At 38.5% G+C, this 15,456-nt stretch overlaps 1 protein-coding gene across 7 annotated transcripts; it reads left to right on the top strand.

Moving 5' to 3' along the window:
* Positions 1–959: 959 nt before the first annotated feature.
* Positions 960–15,391, top strand: LOC103456825 (poly(U)-binding-splicing factor PUF60). Of its 7 annotated transcripts, XM_008396629.3 has the most exons (12): positions 960–1,116; positions 1,671–1,763; positions 1,980–2,075; positions 3,862–3,951; positions 4,463–4,513; positions 5,593–5,754; positions 6,633–6,725; positions 10,396–10,609; positions 10,714–10,946; positions 11,337–11,451; positions 14,363–14,610; positions 14,694–15,391. In XM_008396629.3, exons 3-12 carry the CDS (start codon positions 1,998–2,000, stop codon positions 14,991–14,993), a joined length of 1,584 nt encoding a protein of 527 aa, XP_008394851.1. In that variant the 5' UTR covers positions 960–1,116; positions 1,671–1,763; positions 1,980–1,997; the 3' UTR covers positions 14,994–15,391. The 7 variants fall into 7 exon arrangements, with proteins under 7 accessions (XP_008394851.1, XP_017157349.1, XP_017157350.1 ...); XM_017301860.2 differs by lacking the exon at positions 1,671–1,763 and having other exon boundaries at positions 1,047–1,116; positions 11,340–11,451; XM_017301861.2 differs by lacking the exon at positions 1,671–1,763 and having other exon boundaries at positions 1,048–1,116; positions 10,714–10,904; positions 11,340–11,451.
* The last annotated feature ends 65 nt before the right edge of the window (positions 15,392–15,456 follow it).

Genomic DNA, 15,456 nt, shown 5'->3' with positions numbered 1-15,456 from the left:
TGACAATAACACAAAGTAACAAGTCATTTATTGTAACTTCATTTACATCAAAAATATGGCTGTGTAATTTTATTGATTCTACAATATTTAGATTTTTTCCCTCAAAGTATTGATTTTTCATCTGCTAGTATTGATACATTAAATCCTACTTTGAGTTTTATGTCAAATCCAGATGAATTAGATGACATGGCATTTTTTACCCAACTGCACATGTGCATTAAAAATGACATGTAATGAAACAACCAGCAATAATTAATTAAATAATGAAATTAAATGGATAAATTACATTATCTAATATAAGCAAATAGGACAAAAAATGATTCATTTTCTGAATAACCAAATACACAAGGCCACACAATTAAAATTTAAACAAAGCAAAGAAGAGTGGCCTGAAATACATTAACAGCAATAAAGCCAAACGGAAAACAAATACTTTTAGATGGTAATAATAGAGAAAAAATATACACGTATCCAGCAATTCAGTTTCTCAAGTATTTCAGTTACATAAGGCACATTTTTCCACTAACTTTCCACTATCACACTTGGATATATCACTCTATGAACAGCCCAATTCTTTAGCAATAATATTTTTTCTCTCCTTGTCGACAGTGTTAATGACTGTATTTGTGACTGTAGTGCAGAGAGAGTCTTCTCATTCTCATGAATGAAACCAAATTAATGAGATCAACCTCTTAGTCTAAAGTGCCCAAGTCTATAGATAGCCTTCATTCAAAACTAAATAAGTTCTGTTCTTATTAAATAATTAACAAATAACTAAACCATAAAATGAAACAAAAATAAATATAAAGAAATAGACAAAAAAGATTCCTATTGAAAAATATATTTTTGTATTTAATTAGGACTTTTTTCTTATTTGATGGCGTATTAATTAATTATGCGTTAATAACAGTATTTATTTAAATGAAGATGAAATACAAGTCCAGTTCTCGACTGCTACCATTCTTCCATTCTGCGGACTCGGGCAACGCTGGTCTAAAACCGTCAAGTACTGTGTGAATGTATTTTCTCGCGATATCTCGCAGTGGAATTCTCGCGACCTTTGAGGAGTGTGGCCCTCTCTTGAAGGTGTGCTTCATGGCGGTTACGAACACTGCGGTAAATATATTTTGCGATTAAAAAACAAACTTGTTGCGTTTCTTTTATTACAGTTGTTTATTGCGTAGTTAAAGCGCGGCGTTTTTTTGGTAATTATATCTGTACCTATTAATTTATATTTGTACTGGAGGAACAAAAAGCACCAGCTCGGTTTACGCGCCACAGCAATGAATGGCTAACGTGAGCTAATGTTATGTCTGCTGCTAGCAACAAAGACATCGAGAGCTGAATACAAATCCGGCCTTGCTATTCCTATTCATTGTTCTGTTTCTTCAAACTGGGTTTAATAATAAATGTAAAGCTATAGAGCGGGGTTATGATATAGTTATGTATCTCAATAGTCCTTATACGAAATAAAAGGGTAACCGTAGCCTGCTACAGCTAATCTGCTATTCTAACGTTAGGATGAAAATCACGTTTAGTGCTCCTGCGTATCAACTGCACTGTTAAAAATCCAAACAATACGGAAAAGCTGTGTGTGAATCAGGCTGTAAATTTCTGAGAGCTGCCTGTTTTAATCATAGTCTGAAGGCATCTTTTATCTCCCCCCATAGAAATTGTTGAATTGTTAAAGCTTCCCCGTCAGTCCTCTTCCCCTTGGGGGCTTTCCTGTCTCAGTCTGGTGGACCCAGCGGTTAGAGTGTTGCGTAAGTAAGGAGTTTATCCAGGCCCACCTGGTTTAAATCCGGGTGTAGGTCCTCAATATTTTTGCTGTTATTGATAAAAAAAATAAAAAAAAATGGTAAAATCTCATTTACATTTTATTTTATGTTGGGGAATTTTAATTTGTAGTTATGCACTAGGAATAAGCCAGATAAATACGTGTATGAGTTTTTGCTAATTTTTCCATTTTTAAATTGCAGGGAGGTGAAGCTCTGACGATGGAGAATGGACAAGGCACAGGCTCCAAGCTTGGCCTACCGCCTCTTACCCCAGAGCAGCAGGAGGCACTGCAGAGGGTGAGAGTCTCCTCCTGTCCATGTCATCCGGCACTGTGAACATCACATCAAAAATTTCATCTATTAATTCTTTATCTATTAAAAAAGGCTGCAAATACATGTAAATTTTGTTTCTTTATTCTCATTTTCTTTCACCTAAGTGATGACGAGTAAAGGAAGAGGTGTTTTCCTCTTCAACAGAGGGCAAAGCAGTAGCCAATGGGGAAATCTGTCATTAATAATTTAAATGCTACAGAATGGAGGTTCTGCTGGTAAATGCACAGTGTGAAATTAATGCTGTTTCTGTAGATTTGCTGACTATTCGATAAATTTAAACCGGTAGTGGAGTTGCACTTCTCCTCCAGTGTTGCTTTGTGGGTTAGGAGGAAACTCTCCTGAAATGTGTAATCAGTAAATACCTTAAGTTGTTCATCTTGCCTTCTGAGTTGAGCCTTATTTAAGCCTTTCTTAGAAATTAAAAAGCCACAAAGAGACTAAGCTGCTAGAAATGCTGGCACAATGAGGCCATTTTGAAGTAAAAGCACAGTGATTGAATAAGATGAGCTACAAAACAGGATGGTACAATACTCTCTACATTAATGCCATACATTATTTTGCAGCTGTTTGGCTAATTGGATGGTCTTGACAAAAATAAAGCTTGAAACTGAATAAAGACTAGTTGTTATAATTGTGACAGTTGGTACTTGGATGTTGCAAGGTAAGGAAAAAGTAGCACAGTCTCCAATTAGTTACAAAAACTTCAACCAAAATGTGCGATATAATGTTGCCTGATTTAAAACAAGTTACTGTTTTGATACATAGACTCAAGCCGAAAATTTTTAGATGAATTTAGAAACAAATGTTTGCTGTTCTGCTCTGTACAGAGTAACAATCTAATATCGACTAATTTCTTTTTTTCTTCTTCTTTAATTTCAACCAATAAAACAGTCAAATTTGACTGGATAGACAACATTATGTGTGGATCTGATATAAAATGCTACAAGGGTTTAAAAAAGCATGTCTATGCTGCTGTTATCACATTTTCAAAGAGCGTTCTGCAGCTCTTAAAAAGTTGTAAGCTAGGCCCACGGTATGACCAAATTTCTCAGCAGTGCAACTGAAAAAAAAAAAATCAGAGGTTGCTCTGGCGCCACCACTGGTTGAAGATGGAACTGGAAGCATTCCCATGTGGGAGTAGACTCGGACATTCATAAGATGTTACGCCCTTAAAGCATTTGTACATGCAATTTAGACTTTAATAGTTTATTTTATCTTGACAGTTTTTTTAAGTTAAAATTTCAGCTCAATCAGTGGGGAATTATATTGAAAGTCATGGAAAAATCATGGAATTTTTTTTTCTTCTAAATACCAGTGGGAATCCTGACTCATTCAAGCACTTTTAACGGTTTTTCACTAAGTTATCTGTGTTGTATGTTTCTCCTTCAAATAAAGAGTATTGTTTAATCATTTGCAAGTGATTAAACAATCACTTGTTTAATCACAAGTGATTGTTTAATCACCGTGATTTTTTTTTTATTTTATTTTTTTTAGTAATCTGTAAAACTACAAGGTTAAAATGCAATGCTGTTGGAAATTTGGGTGCATTGGTGCAACCAGCACCAAAAGTTAGTCCAAAGCTCAGAGTAATGTTACATTTTACAGAAAATTTGTGAGTTTAGCTCATATTAAACACTTTTTTTAGCCATACTTTTATTGCATGTATTTTCTGCATGCTATAATTTTATTCTGCATGTTTGGTCACTGATGAAGGCATAATAATAACTCTGTCGCTTTCCTCCTCCTCCAGGCGAAGAAGTATGCCATGGAACAAAGCATTAAGAGTGTGTTGGTGAAGCAGACCATTGCACATCAGCAGCAGCAGCTCACCAACCTGCAGGTGAGATGTTAAAAGCTTTCGTTTCTTCTCCAGAACAGACGTGGTAATGTGGCGTATCGACAGTGAGCCTTGATTCATGACAGATTATCTTAACCTGTCCATGCATTAGTAACTCCGGCCTCTCGGGTTAGGGTCAGTTGTCCTGGAAGTCCTGCTCCCCCCCCTGTCCCTCCCTCGTGCTGTGAGAACCAACACATGTGTCGACCATCTGCCTCTGCTTTTTTTTCAGATGGAGATGATCGTCCTGAAGGCTTTGGTTATCATGTTGAATGCTTTGCACTTTTAAAAGAGGGCCGTGCTTTACCTGAACTGCTGTGTGGTGAATTTGTAAATCAGGCATGGGAGGTAGATCCTCTGAATGTTTTGCTGTTTAGAGGGAGGGTCTGCATATCGTGTTAGCTTAATCGCTTTTATCTGTCTAGCAGAGCAATGACCTTTCTTGAAAAAAGCAAAAGCTAAAGGGGTATCTAACCGACTTTTCAGCACTTTTTTCATCTTTACTGTCTTTCAGATGGCAGCAGTGACAATGGGCTTTGGAGATCCTCTCTCACCTTTACAATCGGTCAATAGATCATTAAATTTTTTTTTCTTGTCCGCATTTCCAGTGGAAAAGGACTGTTACCCTTCTTTTACTGGTTGCGTTGGCAACAATCCCTGCCTTTTTAATCTAACCGAAGAATGCATATTTTATAAGGAAACATTGCTTTCTGCAGCGTCTGTCATTGCAACCATTTCTGCAGCGTTTGAGATGTGGAAGCCCTCATTTGCTTTTTTTTGCTTTTTTTAAGTTTGCTTTCGCACTTTTTAAAAATCAAATACGTATACGTATCCGTAAACATGCTTTTTAATTCACAGAAGAGTTTCTAAAGGGAGAAAAGGCACGTCTCTTTGAAAAATATGCATTTCTTGTTTTGAAAACAGCAGCTGGCAGGAGACAAAAGAGGGATAGCAATCCCTTTATGGACCAAAATGAGAGAACTTCTGTGTCAGGGATATTTTCTTTTTTCTTTTTGCCATCTCAATGTGAAGCTTTGTCTCGGTGAACAAACAAGTCATCTTCTCGTTATGCTGTAGCTTAGCAAAGTTAAACCTCCTCTGGTAACACGATGAGTTTAAGAAGCAGACCAAAGTCATCAGTAAAACACAAAGACATGATGATTAAAGCATCCCCCTCAAGTTAGACTCGAGAAGAAAATTCCAAGACTTTTGTTTGGATTTCTTTTGAACGCCACAGTTACTTTTTCGTTACCTTACTTTGCATCCCTGGAGTCCAGGTCAGTTACCGAAGCCAAATATTTGTGAGGGCTGTGCATGTCGATCACTCCTGTGTGTTTTTTTTTATCTCCATATGTCAGTAAGTAACTGAACACTAACAGAATATAGGCCAAATTTTAACTATTTCAGGTGACATGTGTGTCAGACAAAAAAGACTTACCCCGTTGATCCCCCTTTAATACCCTCTATATACCTGTTCAGGCCTCCCAATACTGAGAATTGGCCTTTTGACTATTTTTGGGAATACATGCCCAATAGAGCAGGCATATATATACATATATTTTATCTATGTGTGTGTTTTGATGTTTATATTCCTTTCTTTTATTCTCTAATGCTTATTGTGTGTTGTTTTCCCTCGACTGGCAGGTGGCAGCTCAGCGGCAACGTGCGCTAGCGATCATGTGTCGGGTGTACGTGGGCTCCATATACTATGAGCTCGGCGAGGACACCATCAGACAAGCCTTTGCCCCCTTCGGTCCGATCAAGAGCATTGACATGTCTTGGGATTCGGTTACAATGAAGCATAAGGTTTGTGTCGTTTAACATTCACCCTCCTTAAGCCTTTCCACACTTTGTCACAAACCAACCAGAAACGTTTGAGGGTGCTGGTGGGTACACTTCTGCTAAGGTGCTAATAGCGGCGCTCATTTTTCCCTTAGAGCTTTTGCTAGCTTTGAAAATGTTTAGCACCGTTAGCTTTAAATTCAGAAGTGCTAATTTACAAGAACTGGTATAATTTGAGTTGGAGTTGGTGCTCTAGTTTCTGTGTTGGGGCAGTGGGTTGGCGTTAGCAGAACTAATGTTTGTTAGTGGTGGATACTATTGTATAAGATTTGTTTAGCTTAATTGTGAAGAGAAAGAAAAGCAATGGTTTTAAATTAAGAGTGCATTTTTATTAAGCATCTGTGAGGCAATTTATATTTGTTGAAACCATCTTTTGTTCCAGTTAAAGTTACAAGTCTTTTGGGATATATCTTCAGACATCAAGAAACTTAAATTTTAGCCCACACTTCTCTGCCAAATTGAAAAGAGCGCTCATGTTAACAGCGATTTTTCAAGTGTGGTCACAGATGAGGTCTGAACTTTTGACTGGTCCATTTCATTGGAAACCCTGCCATATTCTTACGTTGTCTCCTGCCTCTAACGGGTTTTTTCCAGGTCCATTTGGAATTTAACTCGATTCATCGTCTCATGAACTCTTACCAAAAAGAAAGTGACCCTTACAGCACCTGCTTCCGTATATCCCAGATTCCAAAAAATACGTTGAGGTCTGCAGTCAAAATGTGACAAAAAAATCTGGAAAAGCTCAGAGGGTGTCAATACTTTTGCAAGACACTATAGATTCTGGCCACATTTAAAGTGTATTTTGGGTTTTCTGTGAACATGAATGGTACTTCTACGTGCAGGGCTTCGCCTTTGTGGAGTACGACGTGCCAGAAGCTGCTCAGCTGGCTCTGGAACAGATGAACTCGGTCATGTTAGGAGGGCGAAACATTAAGGTGAGTCATTTAGAGACGGTTTTGGCTACAGTGGGACATTCAGAGAGCAGTCATCTTATTCTTCAGCGCTTATTTGAGGAACCAGGTGGAGTGCTTTTTTTTTATTTTTTTAACTAATAACAGGGTTGTGAAGTCAAGTCTGGATAAGACAGTACAAGTTCCAAGACTTTCTTTATTGTTTTATTATTCAAAAGAGATGTACTTTCTTTAAAATGATGATTTTATATTTGAATTACACTTTATGCTTTGACTTACCATATCATACTGTGCATTTTTTTAACATATTCAGTTAGTTTATTAGATTAATGTAGATTAAAGTACAATAGGCACTTTTAGGTCTGGTTTTTAGGTCCTCAGGTGTAACTGGCTTGTGTTGGCTAATCCTATAACATCATTTTTTAATCTACTGACATGGACTCCATCATTCTGAAGCAGAATTAACCAAGCTTCTCTCAAACAAGTGAAGGTGTTACATAAAGGTGAAACGATTTATTGATTACTGAAATAATCAACTGATATAGTAGTCGAATAAGTGTTAACTGGAGTATATAGACTGTAAAACATGAGATTTTCTGAAAGAAGAACATCGTAAGAGCAGTAATTAAGCCGAAACTAAACACAATATATTTGCATCTTTTGCTACAAATGATCAAGCATTCACTATAGGAATGCTGTCATTGCATTTTAGGCAATAAAATATTTTTCTTTTTAAAAAAGAAGAATTTGATCAGTTTGCATTTTTTTGTATTTCTTGTATTGCATAAAGTAAGCTAAAGCAGTTAAACAAAAAATTTGCAGACTGCACCATTTTTTTTAATCCAATTACGCAATTAATCTCCAGAATAAATGAATTGTTAGCCGCAGCCCTTACCCAGATACTAGAAAAGGTGTGAAATAGCCATTTGTTACACCATTAGCTCTGAAGTTAATGACCCCATTGATTTGTTTGATTATTTGTGGAGCATTCAGATAATAAAACCCACCAGGGTGAATGTTTTCTCCTCAAATAAGTTAGGAAAATACCTTAATGATTACATTGATTGGATATTTGTAGCAACCAAGTACTTTTCTTGCAGTTATACAAAAATGTGTTGCATTTGAAAACAAACTAACTCCTCTCCATGTTTGGTGTCTCTCTGTTTATTCACAGGTGCGTGTCGTATGTATGAAGTATGACGTTTGTGTGTGTCTGTGTGTGTTGCTCTTCCAAGATGTCCTGGTAGCTTGTTTAAGTGAGGATTTTCAGTGAGATGCCCAGCGGTGCGTGAAATCTCTCTGCTACCAAGTTGTGCTGATGATGGACTGCGCCTGGGTGGTGTTAATTGGCCGCCTCATCTGTTGTACAGATGCCATTTAGACTCGTCTCGAACTTTTTGTGAAAGCGTCGTACCGCTGAGATCGCGTTGCGTCTTGCAGCTAAACTCCGCTCCTTTTAGTGTTAAATTTAAATTTCAGCTCCCAACATACGGTTCATCGGGAAAGTATTCACAGCCCTTTACTTTTTTCACATTTCATGTAACAGCCTTAGTCCAAGTTGTATTAAATTAATCTCTTTCCTCACATTTCTACTCATTAATATCTTTTTATGACAATGTGGAATACAGTTGGACATTTCTTTTAGATTTATTTAAAATAAGTATTCACAGCCTTTGCTTTACACTCTTTGAAAATGACACCACAAGGTCAAATCTTTAGGCAGTTTTGCCCATTCTTCTCTGCTGTTCTTCTCAAACTCCATCAGGTTGGATGGGAGACATCTGTGCAGCCTTTATTAGATCTTTCTGGAGATATTCATTCAGATTTAAGTCTGGACTCTTTCTCCCAGACGGGTTCTGAAGCCTTTCAGATCTTGGCCGTTGTGCTGAAGAATGAACTGTTTCCCCAGTCTGATGTAAAGATGCTCTGAAGCAGGTTTTGACCCAGGATGTCTCTGCACCATGTATTCATCTTTTCCTTTATCTTGACTAGTGTGCCAGCAGCAGCATGTTGCTGGCACCACCATGCTTGATCAGCCGTGCCTGGTCTCTTCCAAACATGATGCCTGGCCTTCACACCAAAGACTTTATTTTTTGTTTCATCAGACCAGTGGATCTTGTTTCTTCTGGCCTGATTGGTGGACTGAAGAAGAGATGGTTGTCTTTCTGCAAGTTTCTCCACTCTCCACAGTGGAACGCTGTATCTCTGAGAACGACCATGGGGTTCTTGGTTTCTTCCCTCACTGAGGCTCTTCTCCGCTGATCACTCAGTTTACACGGCCGACTCTAGAAGAGTCCTGGTGGTTTTAAACTTTTTTTCACGCTTCTTCTACGCTCATTGAGACCTTTCAACCAGTAGAAATGTTTCTTGATCCTTCTCAAGATTTAAACCTCAAAACAATCTTGCAGACAAATCCCGTGAGTTCACGCTTGATGTTTGACCTCTGACCTGCGCTGTCAACTGTGGGACCTTACAGAGATAAATGTAAATCAAGTCCAATCAACTGAATTTACCTGAAATGGAGCTGACTTAACTTGTAGGAATGAAGTGGTGTGAATACTTTCCAGATGCAATGCAGGAAATTATAAAACCTCAGTTGCATCCTGACAAACTTCAATAAGTGTGTTTCGGTAACTTCATTACACACAGTGATATTTTAAAGAGTTTATTCCTGTAGAATTGAACATTTATGGCCTAAAATTTGCAAAAGTAGAACATTGCACAAGGCCTATAATTTCTTTAGATGCAGAAACACTCATGTACTACACAGAATCTACACTCAATAGTCACCGATGTGATAAACCTGTGTGGCATTTTTATTTTACCGTACTTTATGGCTGAGTTGATACTGAACTTGATGAAACTCTATAAACCAACACCAGCAGATGACATGGCTCCTGAACTCACCACTGACTGGAAACTTGGATTCTACACATCTCTTCGTCTAGACACCAGGAGATTGTTTTTGAGATAAAGCTAAAAATTTATTTTCATCTGAAAAGAAAACATCTTTTTTTTTTCTCCTTAGCACACATAAGGTTATTCCGACATTTGTCTCTGTAATCCATGTTGTGAATGCAACTCTTATGCGCCTTTTCTACCACACTTAAATTCATTGTAATTGTATTTAAATGGCACCAATTTACAACAATTGTCTCAAGAAACTTTACCAAAAAAATCATACATACATTTCAGTTGATCATAGTTATCAAACATTACAATAACCTCAATTATTCAAAGTATAATTGAATAATTGAGGAAACCCAGCATATTGCTGCAAGTCATTGCAGCAGTATGCTGCAATGACTCACCCAGGAGAATTTATTCCTCCTGGGGTGGATATGTGTTGACAGCAGAAAATCGTTTGAGTGTTTCCTTCCACTAGACTTTCCATTCATCTGTTTGGACAATAGTCATATTTTTAGCAAGGACATTTTTGGCTAACCTGGCTGTCTTATGAACAGCTATCAAGCCAGTGGGTCATAAAATTCTAATAGTTATTTATTTATTGTTTTTAAGAAAATGAACAATAAACACTATAAAATATTATTGTATGTAATCTCACTGCTGAGTGGAGTTACCGAAATAAACCTTTTCACTGAAGTGCCCCATAGACTCTTCCCATAGTGCGTTTTCCATCGGTACCATAAAGACCCCCCGTTTAGAGGCCCTGTCGATTTAATCTGTGCAATAGGTTGGGCGGCCAAGTAACATCGGTCAGGCGCAACCCATCATCGACCAGCTGGCAGAGGAGGCACGTGCCTACAACCGGATCTACGTAGCGTCTGTCCACCCGGACCTGTCGGACGACGACATCAAGAGCGTGTTTGAGGCCTTCGGAAGGATTAAATCGTGCACGTTAGCTAGAGACCCCACATCAGGGCGACACAGGGGCTTTGGCTTCATTGGTGAGCTAGGAGGCGCTCATTCTCTCATGCTCCTGAGTTGCTGATACTCTGCTGCTGACTTTTTGCTGTTTTCTTCCCATTTTACTTTGAAATTCATCCAACAGAGTATGAAAAGCCTCAGTCAGCCCTGGATGCGGTGTCCTCTATGAATCTTTTTGACCTGGGTGGTCAGTACTTGCGAGTCGGCAAAGCAGTGACTCCACCGATGCCGCTATTGACCCCCACGACCCCGGGTGGGCTGCCACCTGCTGCGGCTGTAGCTGCAGCGGCAGCTACGGCTAAGATAACGGCCCAGGCAAGTATAAATCCCTTCCAAAGGGATTTAATGGCCCTCCAGGTAAATATAACTCAGATTTAGCTAGATATGACATAGCACAGATGCACAGATTTCTGGGTCAGAAGAAATCGGAAGTTACCAGAATAGTGTTAGTTTAGCAAGACTGAATGTAAGCCTGCTTCAGTTCAGTTAAACGCTTAAAAATAAAATCCATTTGTACTTTAAAGCTTCTCCCTCTCAGTTTAACGGCATTAATCCGTGATTATTTCACCTGTGATCCTTCTTAACTCGCTAAAATGAACTGTTTGCCACCAACATTTTGACCCTGATGGAGACGAGGCTGAGCTCGCTCTCTCTTTGCCATGCGGTGTGATTGTTCACTGTGTTGCCTTGTGCTGTTTTCTGTGTGTTTCCCGTACCTAATGTGTTGGGCCCCCCCCCTTTCTTAAGGAGGCGGTAGCTGGCGCGTCAGTTTTGGGGGCGTTGGCAGCACCACAGCTTCTTGGACAGCAGATAGGATTACCTCAGGCTGTTATGGCTGCACAGGCACCAGGTGTTATCACAGGTACGGACTGATGTGAATCTGTCTTTGTGGGTGTGGCGAGCAGGGTTGATTCATCTCCGAATGGTATTTTTGATAGTATGATGACATTAGGGGAGGAAATAATTACAGTACAGTGGACCCCCTTATAACTGAATACCTGGGACTCCTCTAAAAGTGCTTGTAACTACCTATTTTAATAGTTTAACGCCAAATGTATCTAAATATGCATCAATACGTACAGTAGAAACAACAGTGCTGCAGAAGCTAATAATTACAGTCTTCCTTTTGTCTGCTCTTGGGGGTACAACCAATCAGAGCCAAGGAAACGGCGCTCTTGGATTGGTTGTTTTGTGAACGCCAATCAATTTCATGTCAAGTTTTATCACACCCTGGAATTTCAGCTTCTATTTTCTATGAAAAAATCTGCGAACAGGTGGATTTTTGTTTTACAAAAAAAGAAAAATCTGATTAGGCGGGGATCCACTGTATAAGAAAAATGTATTTCTCCCCCATACAGATTTCTTCTTTTTTTTTGTCAAATGTGTACACTTAAAAAAGTGTTAATATCAAAGGTAACCTGAGGAAAATATTAAAAAAAACGGTTCTGAAATTATTATGTCATTTATGGGAAATAGCTATGCAAATCAACTTGTTTTGTGGTTCAGTTTCACAATCCACCTGCACAATAAAAATAAAATCACCTAAACTGAACCTGTCTGACAAAATGAAATGGACTGAAAACATCTTTAAAGCAACACGTCAGGCCATCAGTCACCTAAAGAAATTCAGGAACACATGAAAAATTAAGTCATTAACATTTTACAAAGATATTTACAAGGCTTCGCGAATCACAGAAAAAGGCATTACTGTGAAATTGAGAAGACATGTTTACCAAAAGTACAAGAGTCCATCAACGACTAATCCATGAAGTCCAAGAGAAAAGGACTGAGCAAAAAGCACTGCAGGCCTCAGTTAAGGTCACTGTTCCTGGTTCGACAGTAAGAGAGACTGGGAGAGCTCCAAGGTCAAAACTACTGCTCACAAAAAATATCACAGAGGCACATCTCACCATTTCCCTAAAAACCTTCATACTCAAAACATTTGGGGACACATTGTATGGACTGGAGAGACGTAAGTGGAAGTATTTGGAAGGTGTGTGTCCTGTTAGAGCACAGCATTTCAGAAAAAGACCATACGATGAGTCAGACCATAGGGGTTATACTCCTGCGGTCTGGGGCTAATTTGCCTAAATGCCATAACTGATCAAATCTTAATCCTGCTGTCCATCAGAAAGTTATCCAACCATTAGTTTGTGAAGCTCAAGTTTACCCGAGTTGCGCAGAAACGCAACCTGACGCAGGTTTACCACTGAATGTCTCATTAATAACACGTCTTCTAGTTGAATCTAGGTGATTCTGCAGAGTGAGCTAAAGTTCCCCTACACAATGTTTCCCAGTATTTCACAGAGGTTCAACTGGGTTTATTAACTTTTCCCCCAAAATAAACCACCTAAAATGGCTTCTTTATGTAGTTGGGTTTTCTTCATTTATTAAAATTTCTATTACGATGTAAAACATGTAAGTATGGGCAGAGAGCAAAAGCAGAGGGAATCCCTAAAGGACATTTTACATCATAATGAAGCTGCTTTTCATTTATTAAAAGGATTTAAGCAAAATCATTGGTTTATACATGATCTGGTTAATGCATGTTTTAAAGCAGGTACTTCAACTTGACATGTCTGACAGCACAAGATGTATGGTTACACATTGAATCCTTCGATTGATTCCTTTTTCTGGAACACATTTTTTCCTTCTACTAAACTTTCCAGTAATGTGCTTGGATACTGCACTTTAAGAAGCTTCTTTTGCATAGGCAATCCGGTGGCCTACCTGGTTTTCAACTTTCTCCTACAATTTGTTTGTAAATACTATTATTCACATTGCTCCTCTCCATATATCATAAATATACATACATGCTCAAAGATTTTAAACCTGTATGTACCACTTGTAACAATTGTCTTCTTTTTTTCCAGGAGAAACGCCACAAAATGTTTTTCTTTCTTTTTCTTTTCTCTTTTGTTTCCCACTACGCATTTTCCACACACATTCAGATTTGGATATTATGGGTTCCCTGAGCCTAACAGCTATATACATTTTTATATTATTTTTTTTTTCATTTTCTTATATGCATATTTGTAGATGTATAGTACCTTTAAAGGCATTTTCAAATCCAGCCAGAAGGTTTTATCTGGCCCTCTAGATTCTAGAAAATGAACCTTAAATATAATTTGTGTGCTTAAATATTATTTCATCAAAGCAGTTTCACCTGTATTCTGCCAAATTAGATTTAAGGTCAAAATATGTTTATTTAATTTCAAATGGCTAATTATTCATACTTTAACAGTTTGTTAATGTGTAGTTTTGTTGTTTTACTTTATTTGATGGGGACAAATACAAGACAACATAATGGCTGCATCAGTATTTATAGCCATAGATCATTCGCAACACTCATCACAAGAAAGGCCTTTAACAGTTGATTAAAATGAAAAGTTAAAATCAACAGTAAACATATAAAGCAACATATTTAAAACTACTGAATAAAACCAATTGAGTGCAGTTCTGATTGATCTTAATTCTTTAGCCTTGAAATGAATATTTTAATGTCGGTTATGGTCTTAAAATCAGACGGTAAGTTACAATACTTTAAACTCCTAATAGAGAAGCTAAATTGTATTTTATCAAGACATTCTGCCACAACCGGCCCTTTAAACACATTCTAGATATTACTGCGACCCAAAATGAATGAGCTTGACACCCCTGCCTTAAACAAAGTGAACCTTTATACAATTTATTTTTTTACTCTGCATCATATTTCTGCTGTTTAAGCTACTTTAATGTTCTTGAGCTGCAGTCTGTGTGCCTTCGTTGTAAAGGTGTGACTCCAGTTCGTCCTCCCATACCCGTGATTCCCCAAGTTGGTCTAGTGAACCCGGTGCTCGCATCACCGCCTGTGCTGTCTAACCAAGCCGGCGGCTCGAACCAACAGGAGAAGAAGGAGGAGAAAGAGGAGACGCTTCAGGATGGCACAGGCCAGGAGATGCTAAGTGACCAGGAGCACATGAGCATCTCGGGGAGCAGTGCCAGGCACATGGTGATGCAGAAGTTGCTCAGAAAATCCGAGGTGACCCACGCTGCTGATTTACCAGTCGTGTCTCCTGAATGGAAACCGTTCTGTGCTCACCGAACCTTCTTGTCCCACTTCAGTCCACGGTGATGGTGCTTCGAAACATGGTTGGACCAGAGGACATCGACGACGACCTGGAGGGCGAGGTGACGGAGGAGTGCGGGAAGTTCGGCACCGTCAACAGAGTCATCATCTACCAGGAGAAGCAAGGAGAGGAGGAAGACGCAGACATCATAGTCAAAATCTTTGTAGAGTTTTCCGCCGCCTCCGAGATGAACAAAGCTATCCAAGCCCTGAACGACCGCTGGTTTGGAGGCCGCAAAGTTGTTGCAGAGGTGTATGACCAAGACCGTTTTAACAGCAGCGACCTTTCTGCATAACGTGTTAGAAATGGCTTACCAGCACCCGTATCATTTACCTGTCACCAAAAGTCATTTCAGCCATCCTCACTGCAGCTAAAAGGTGCGGGCTTCTGAAAACTGTAATTATGTTTTTATTGTCTTTTTTTTTTCCCTTTTTTTTTATTGCTGTTGATATTAATATGAAAAAGTTCCATTGGGGGGAAATTCAATAAAAAACTTGTAGGATTTTTTTTCTGCTTTGTGATCTGTGAAGACTCCCTTTTATGGTGCAAGTTTCAAATTTTTGTAATCTGATCTTGTACAACATATAGTTTTTTTTTTTCGGCTTAGCTCCTTTGTTTTCTGTTATGAAATTGTCAGGACATGTAAACACTTTTTTTCCTTTCTACAATAAAAGGTTATTGTTTGTCCACAAACAGCTTGTTGGAGAATTTTTTTAAAAATGGTTGCAGTGAGAAAGCAACTAAAGAATTTTCTATTT

Source organism: Poecilia reticulata, chromosome 20, assembly GCF_904066995.2.
Source record: "Poecilia reticulata chromosome 20, P_reticulata-male-v2, whole genome shotgun sequence".
In the NCBI taxonomy this organism is placed as follows: domain Eukaryota; kingdom Metazoa; phylum Chordata; class Actinopteri; order Cyprinodontiformes; family Poeciliidae; genus Poecilia; species Poecilia reticulata.
The sequence above is the reverse complement of the archived record's forward strand: the minus strand, read 5'-3'. Positions and strand labels throughout refer to the sequence as shown.

Excerpts from the sequence above, each read along its gene's own strand:
- LOC103456825 (XM_008396624.3), top strand. The coding sequence starts at position 1,096 with ATGGCGGTTACGAACACTGCG. Across the intron at positions 1,117-1,979 it reads TGGCGGTTACGAACACTGCG|GGAGGTGAAGCTCTGACGAT; the intron begins GTAAATATATTT and ends TTTAAATTGCAG. Across the intron at positions 4,514-5,592 it reads CTCTCTCACCTTTACAATCG|GTGGCAGCTCAGCGGCAACG; the intron begins GTCAATAGATCA and ends CTCGACTGGCAG.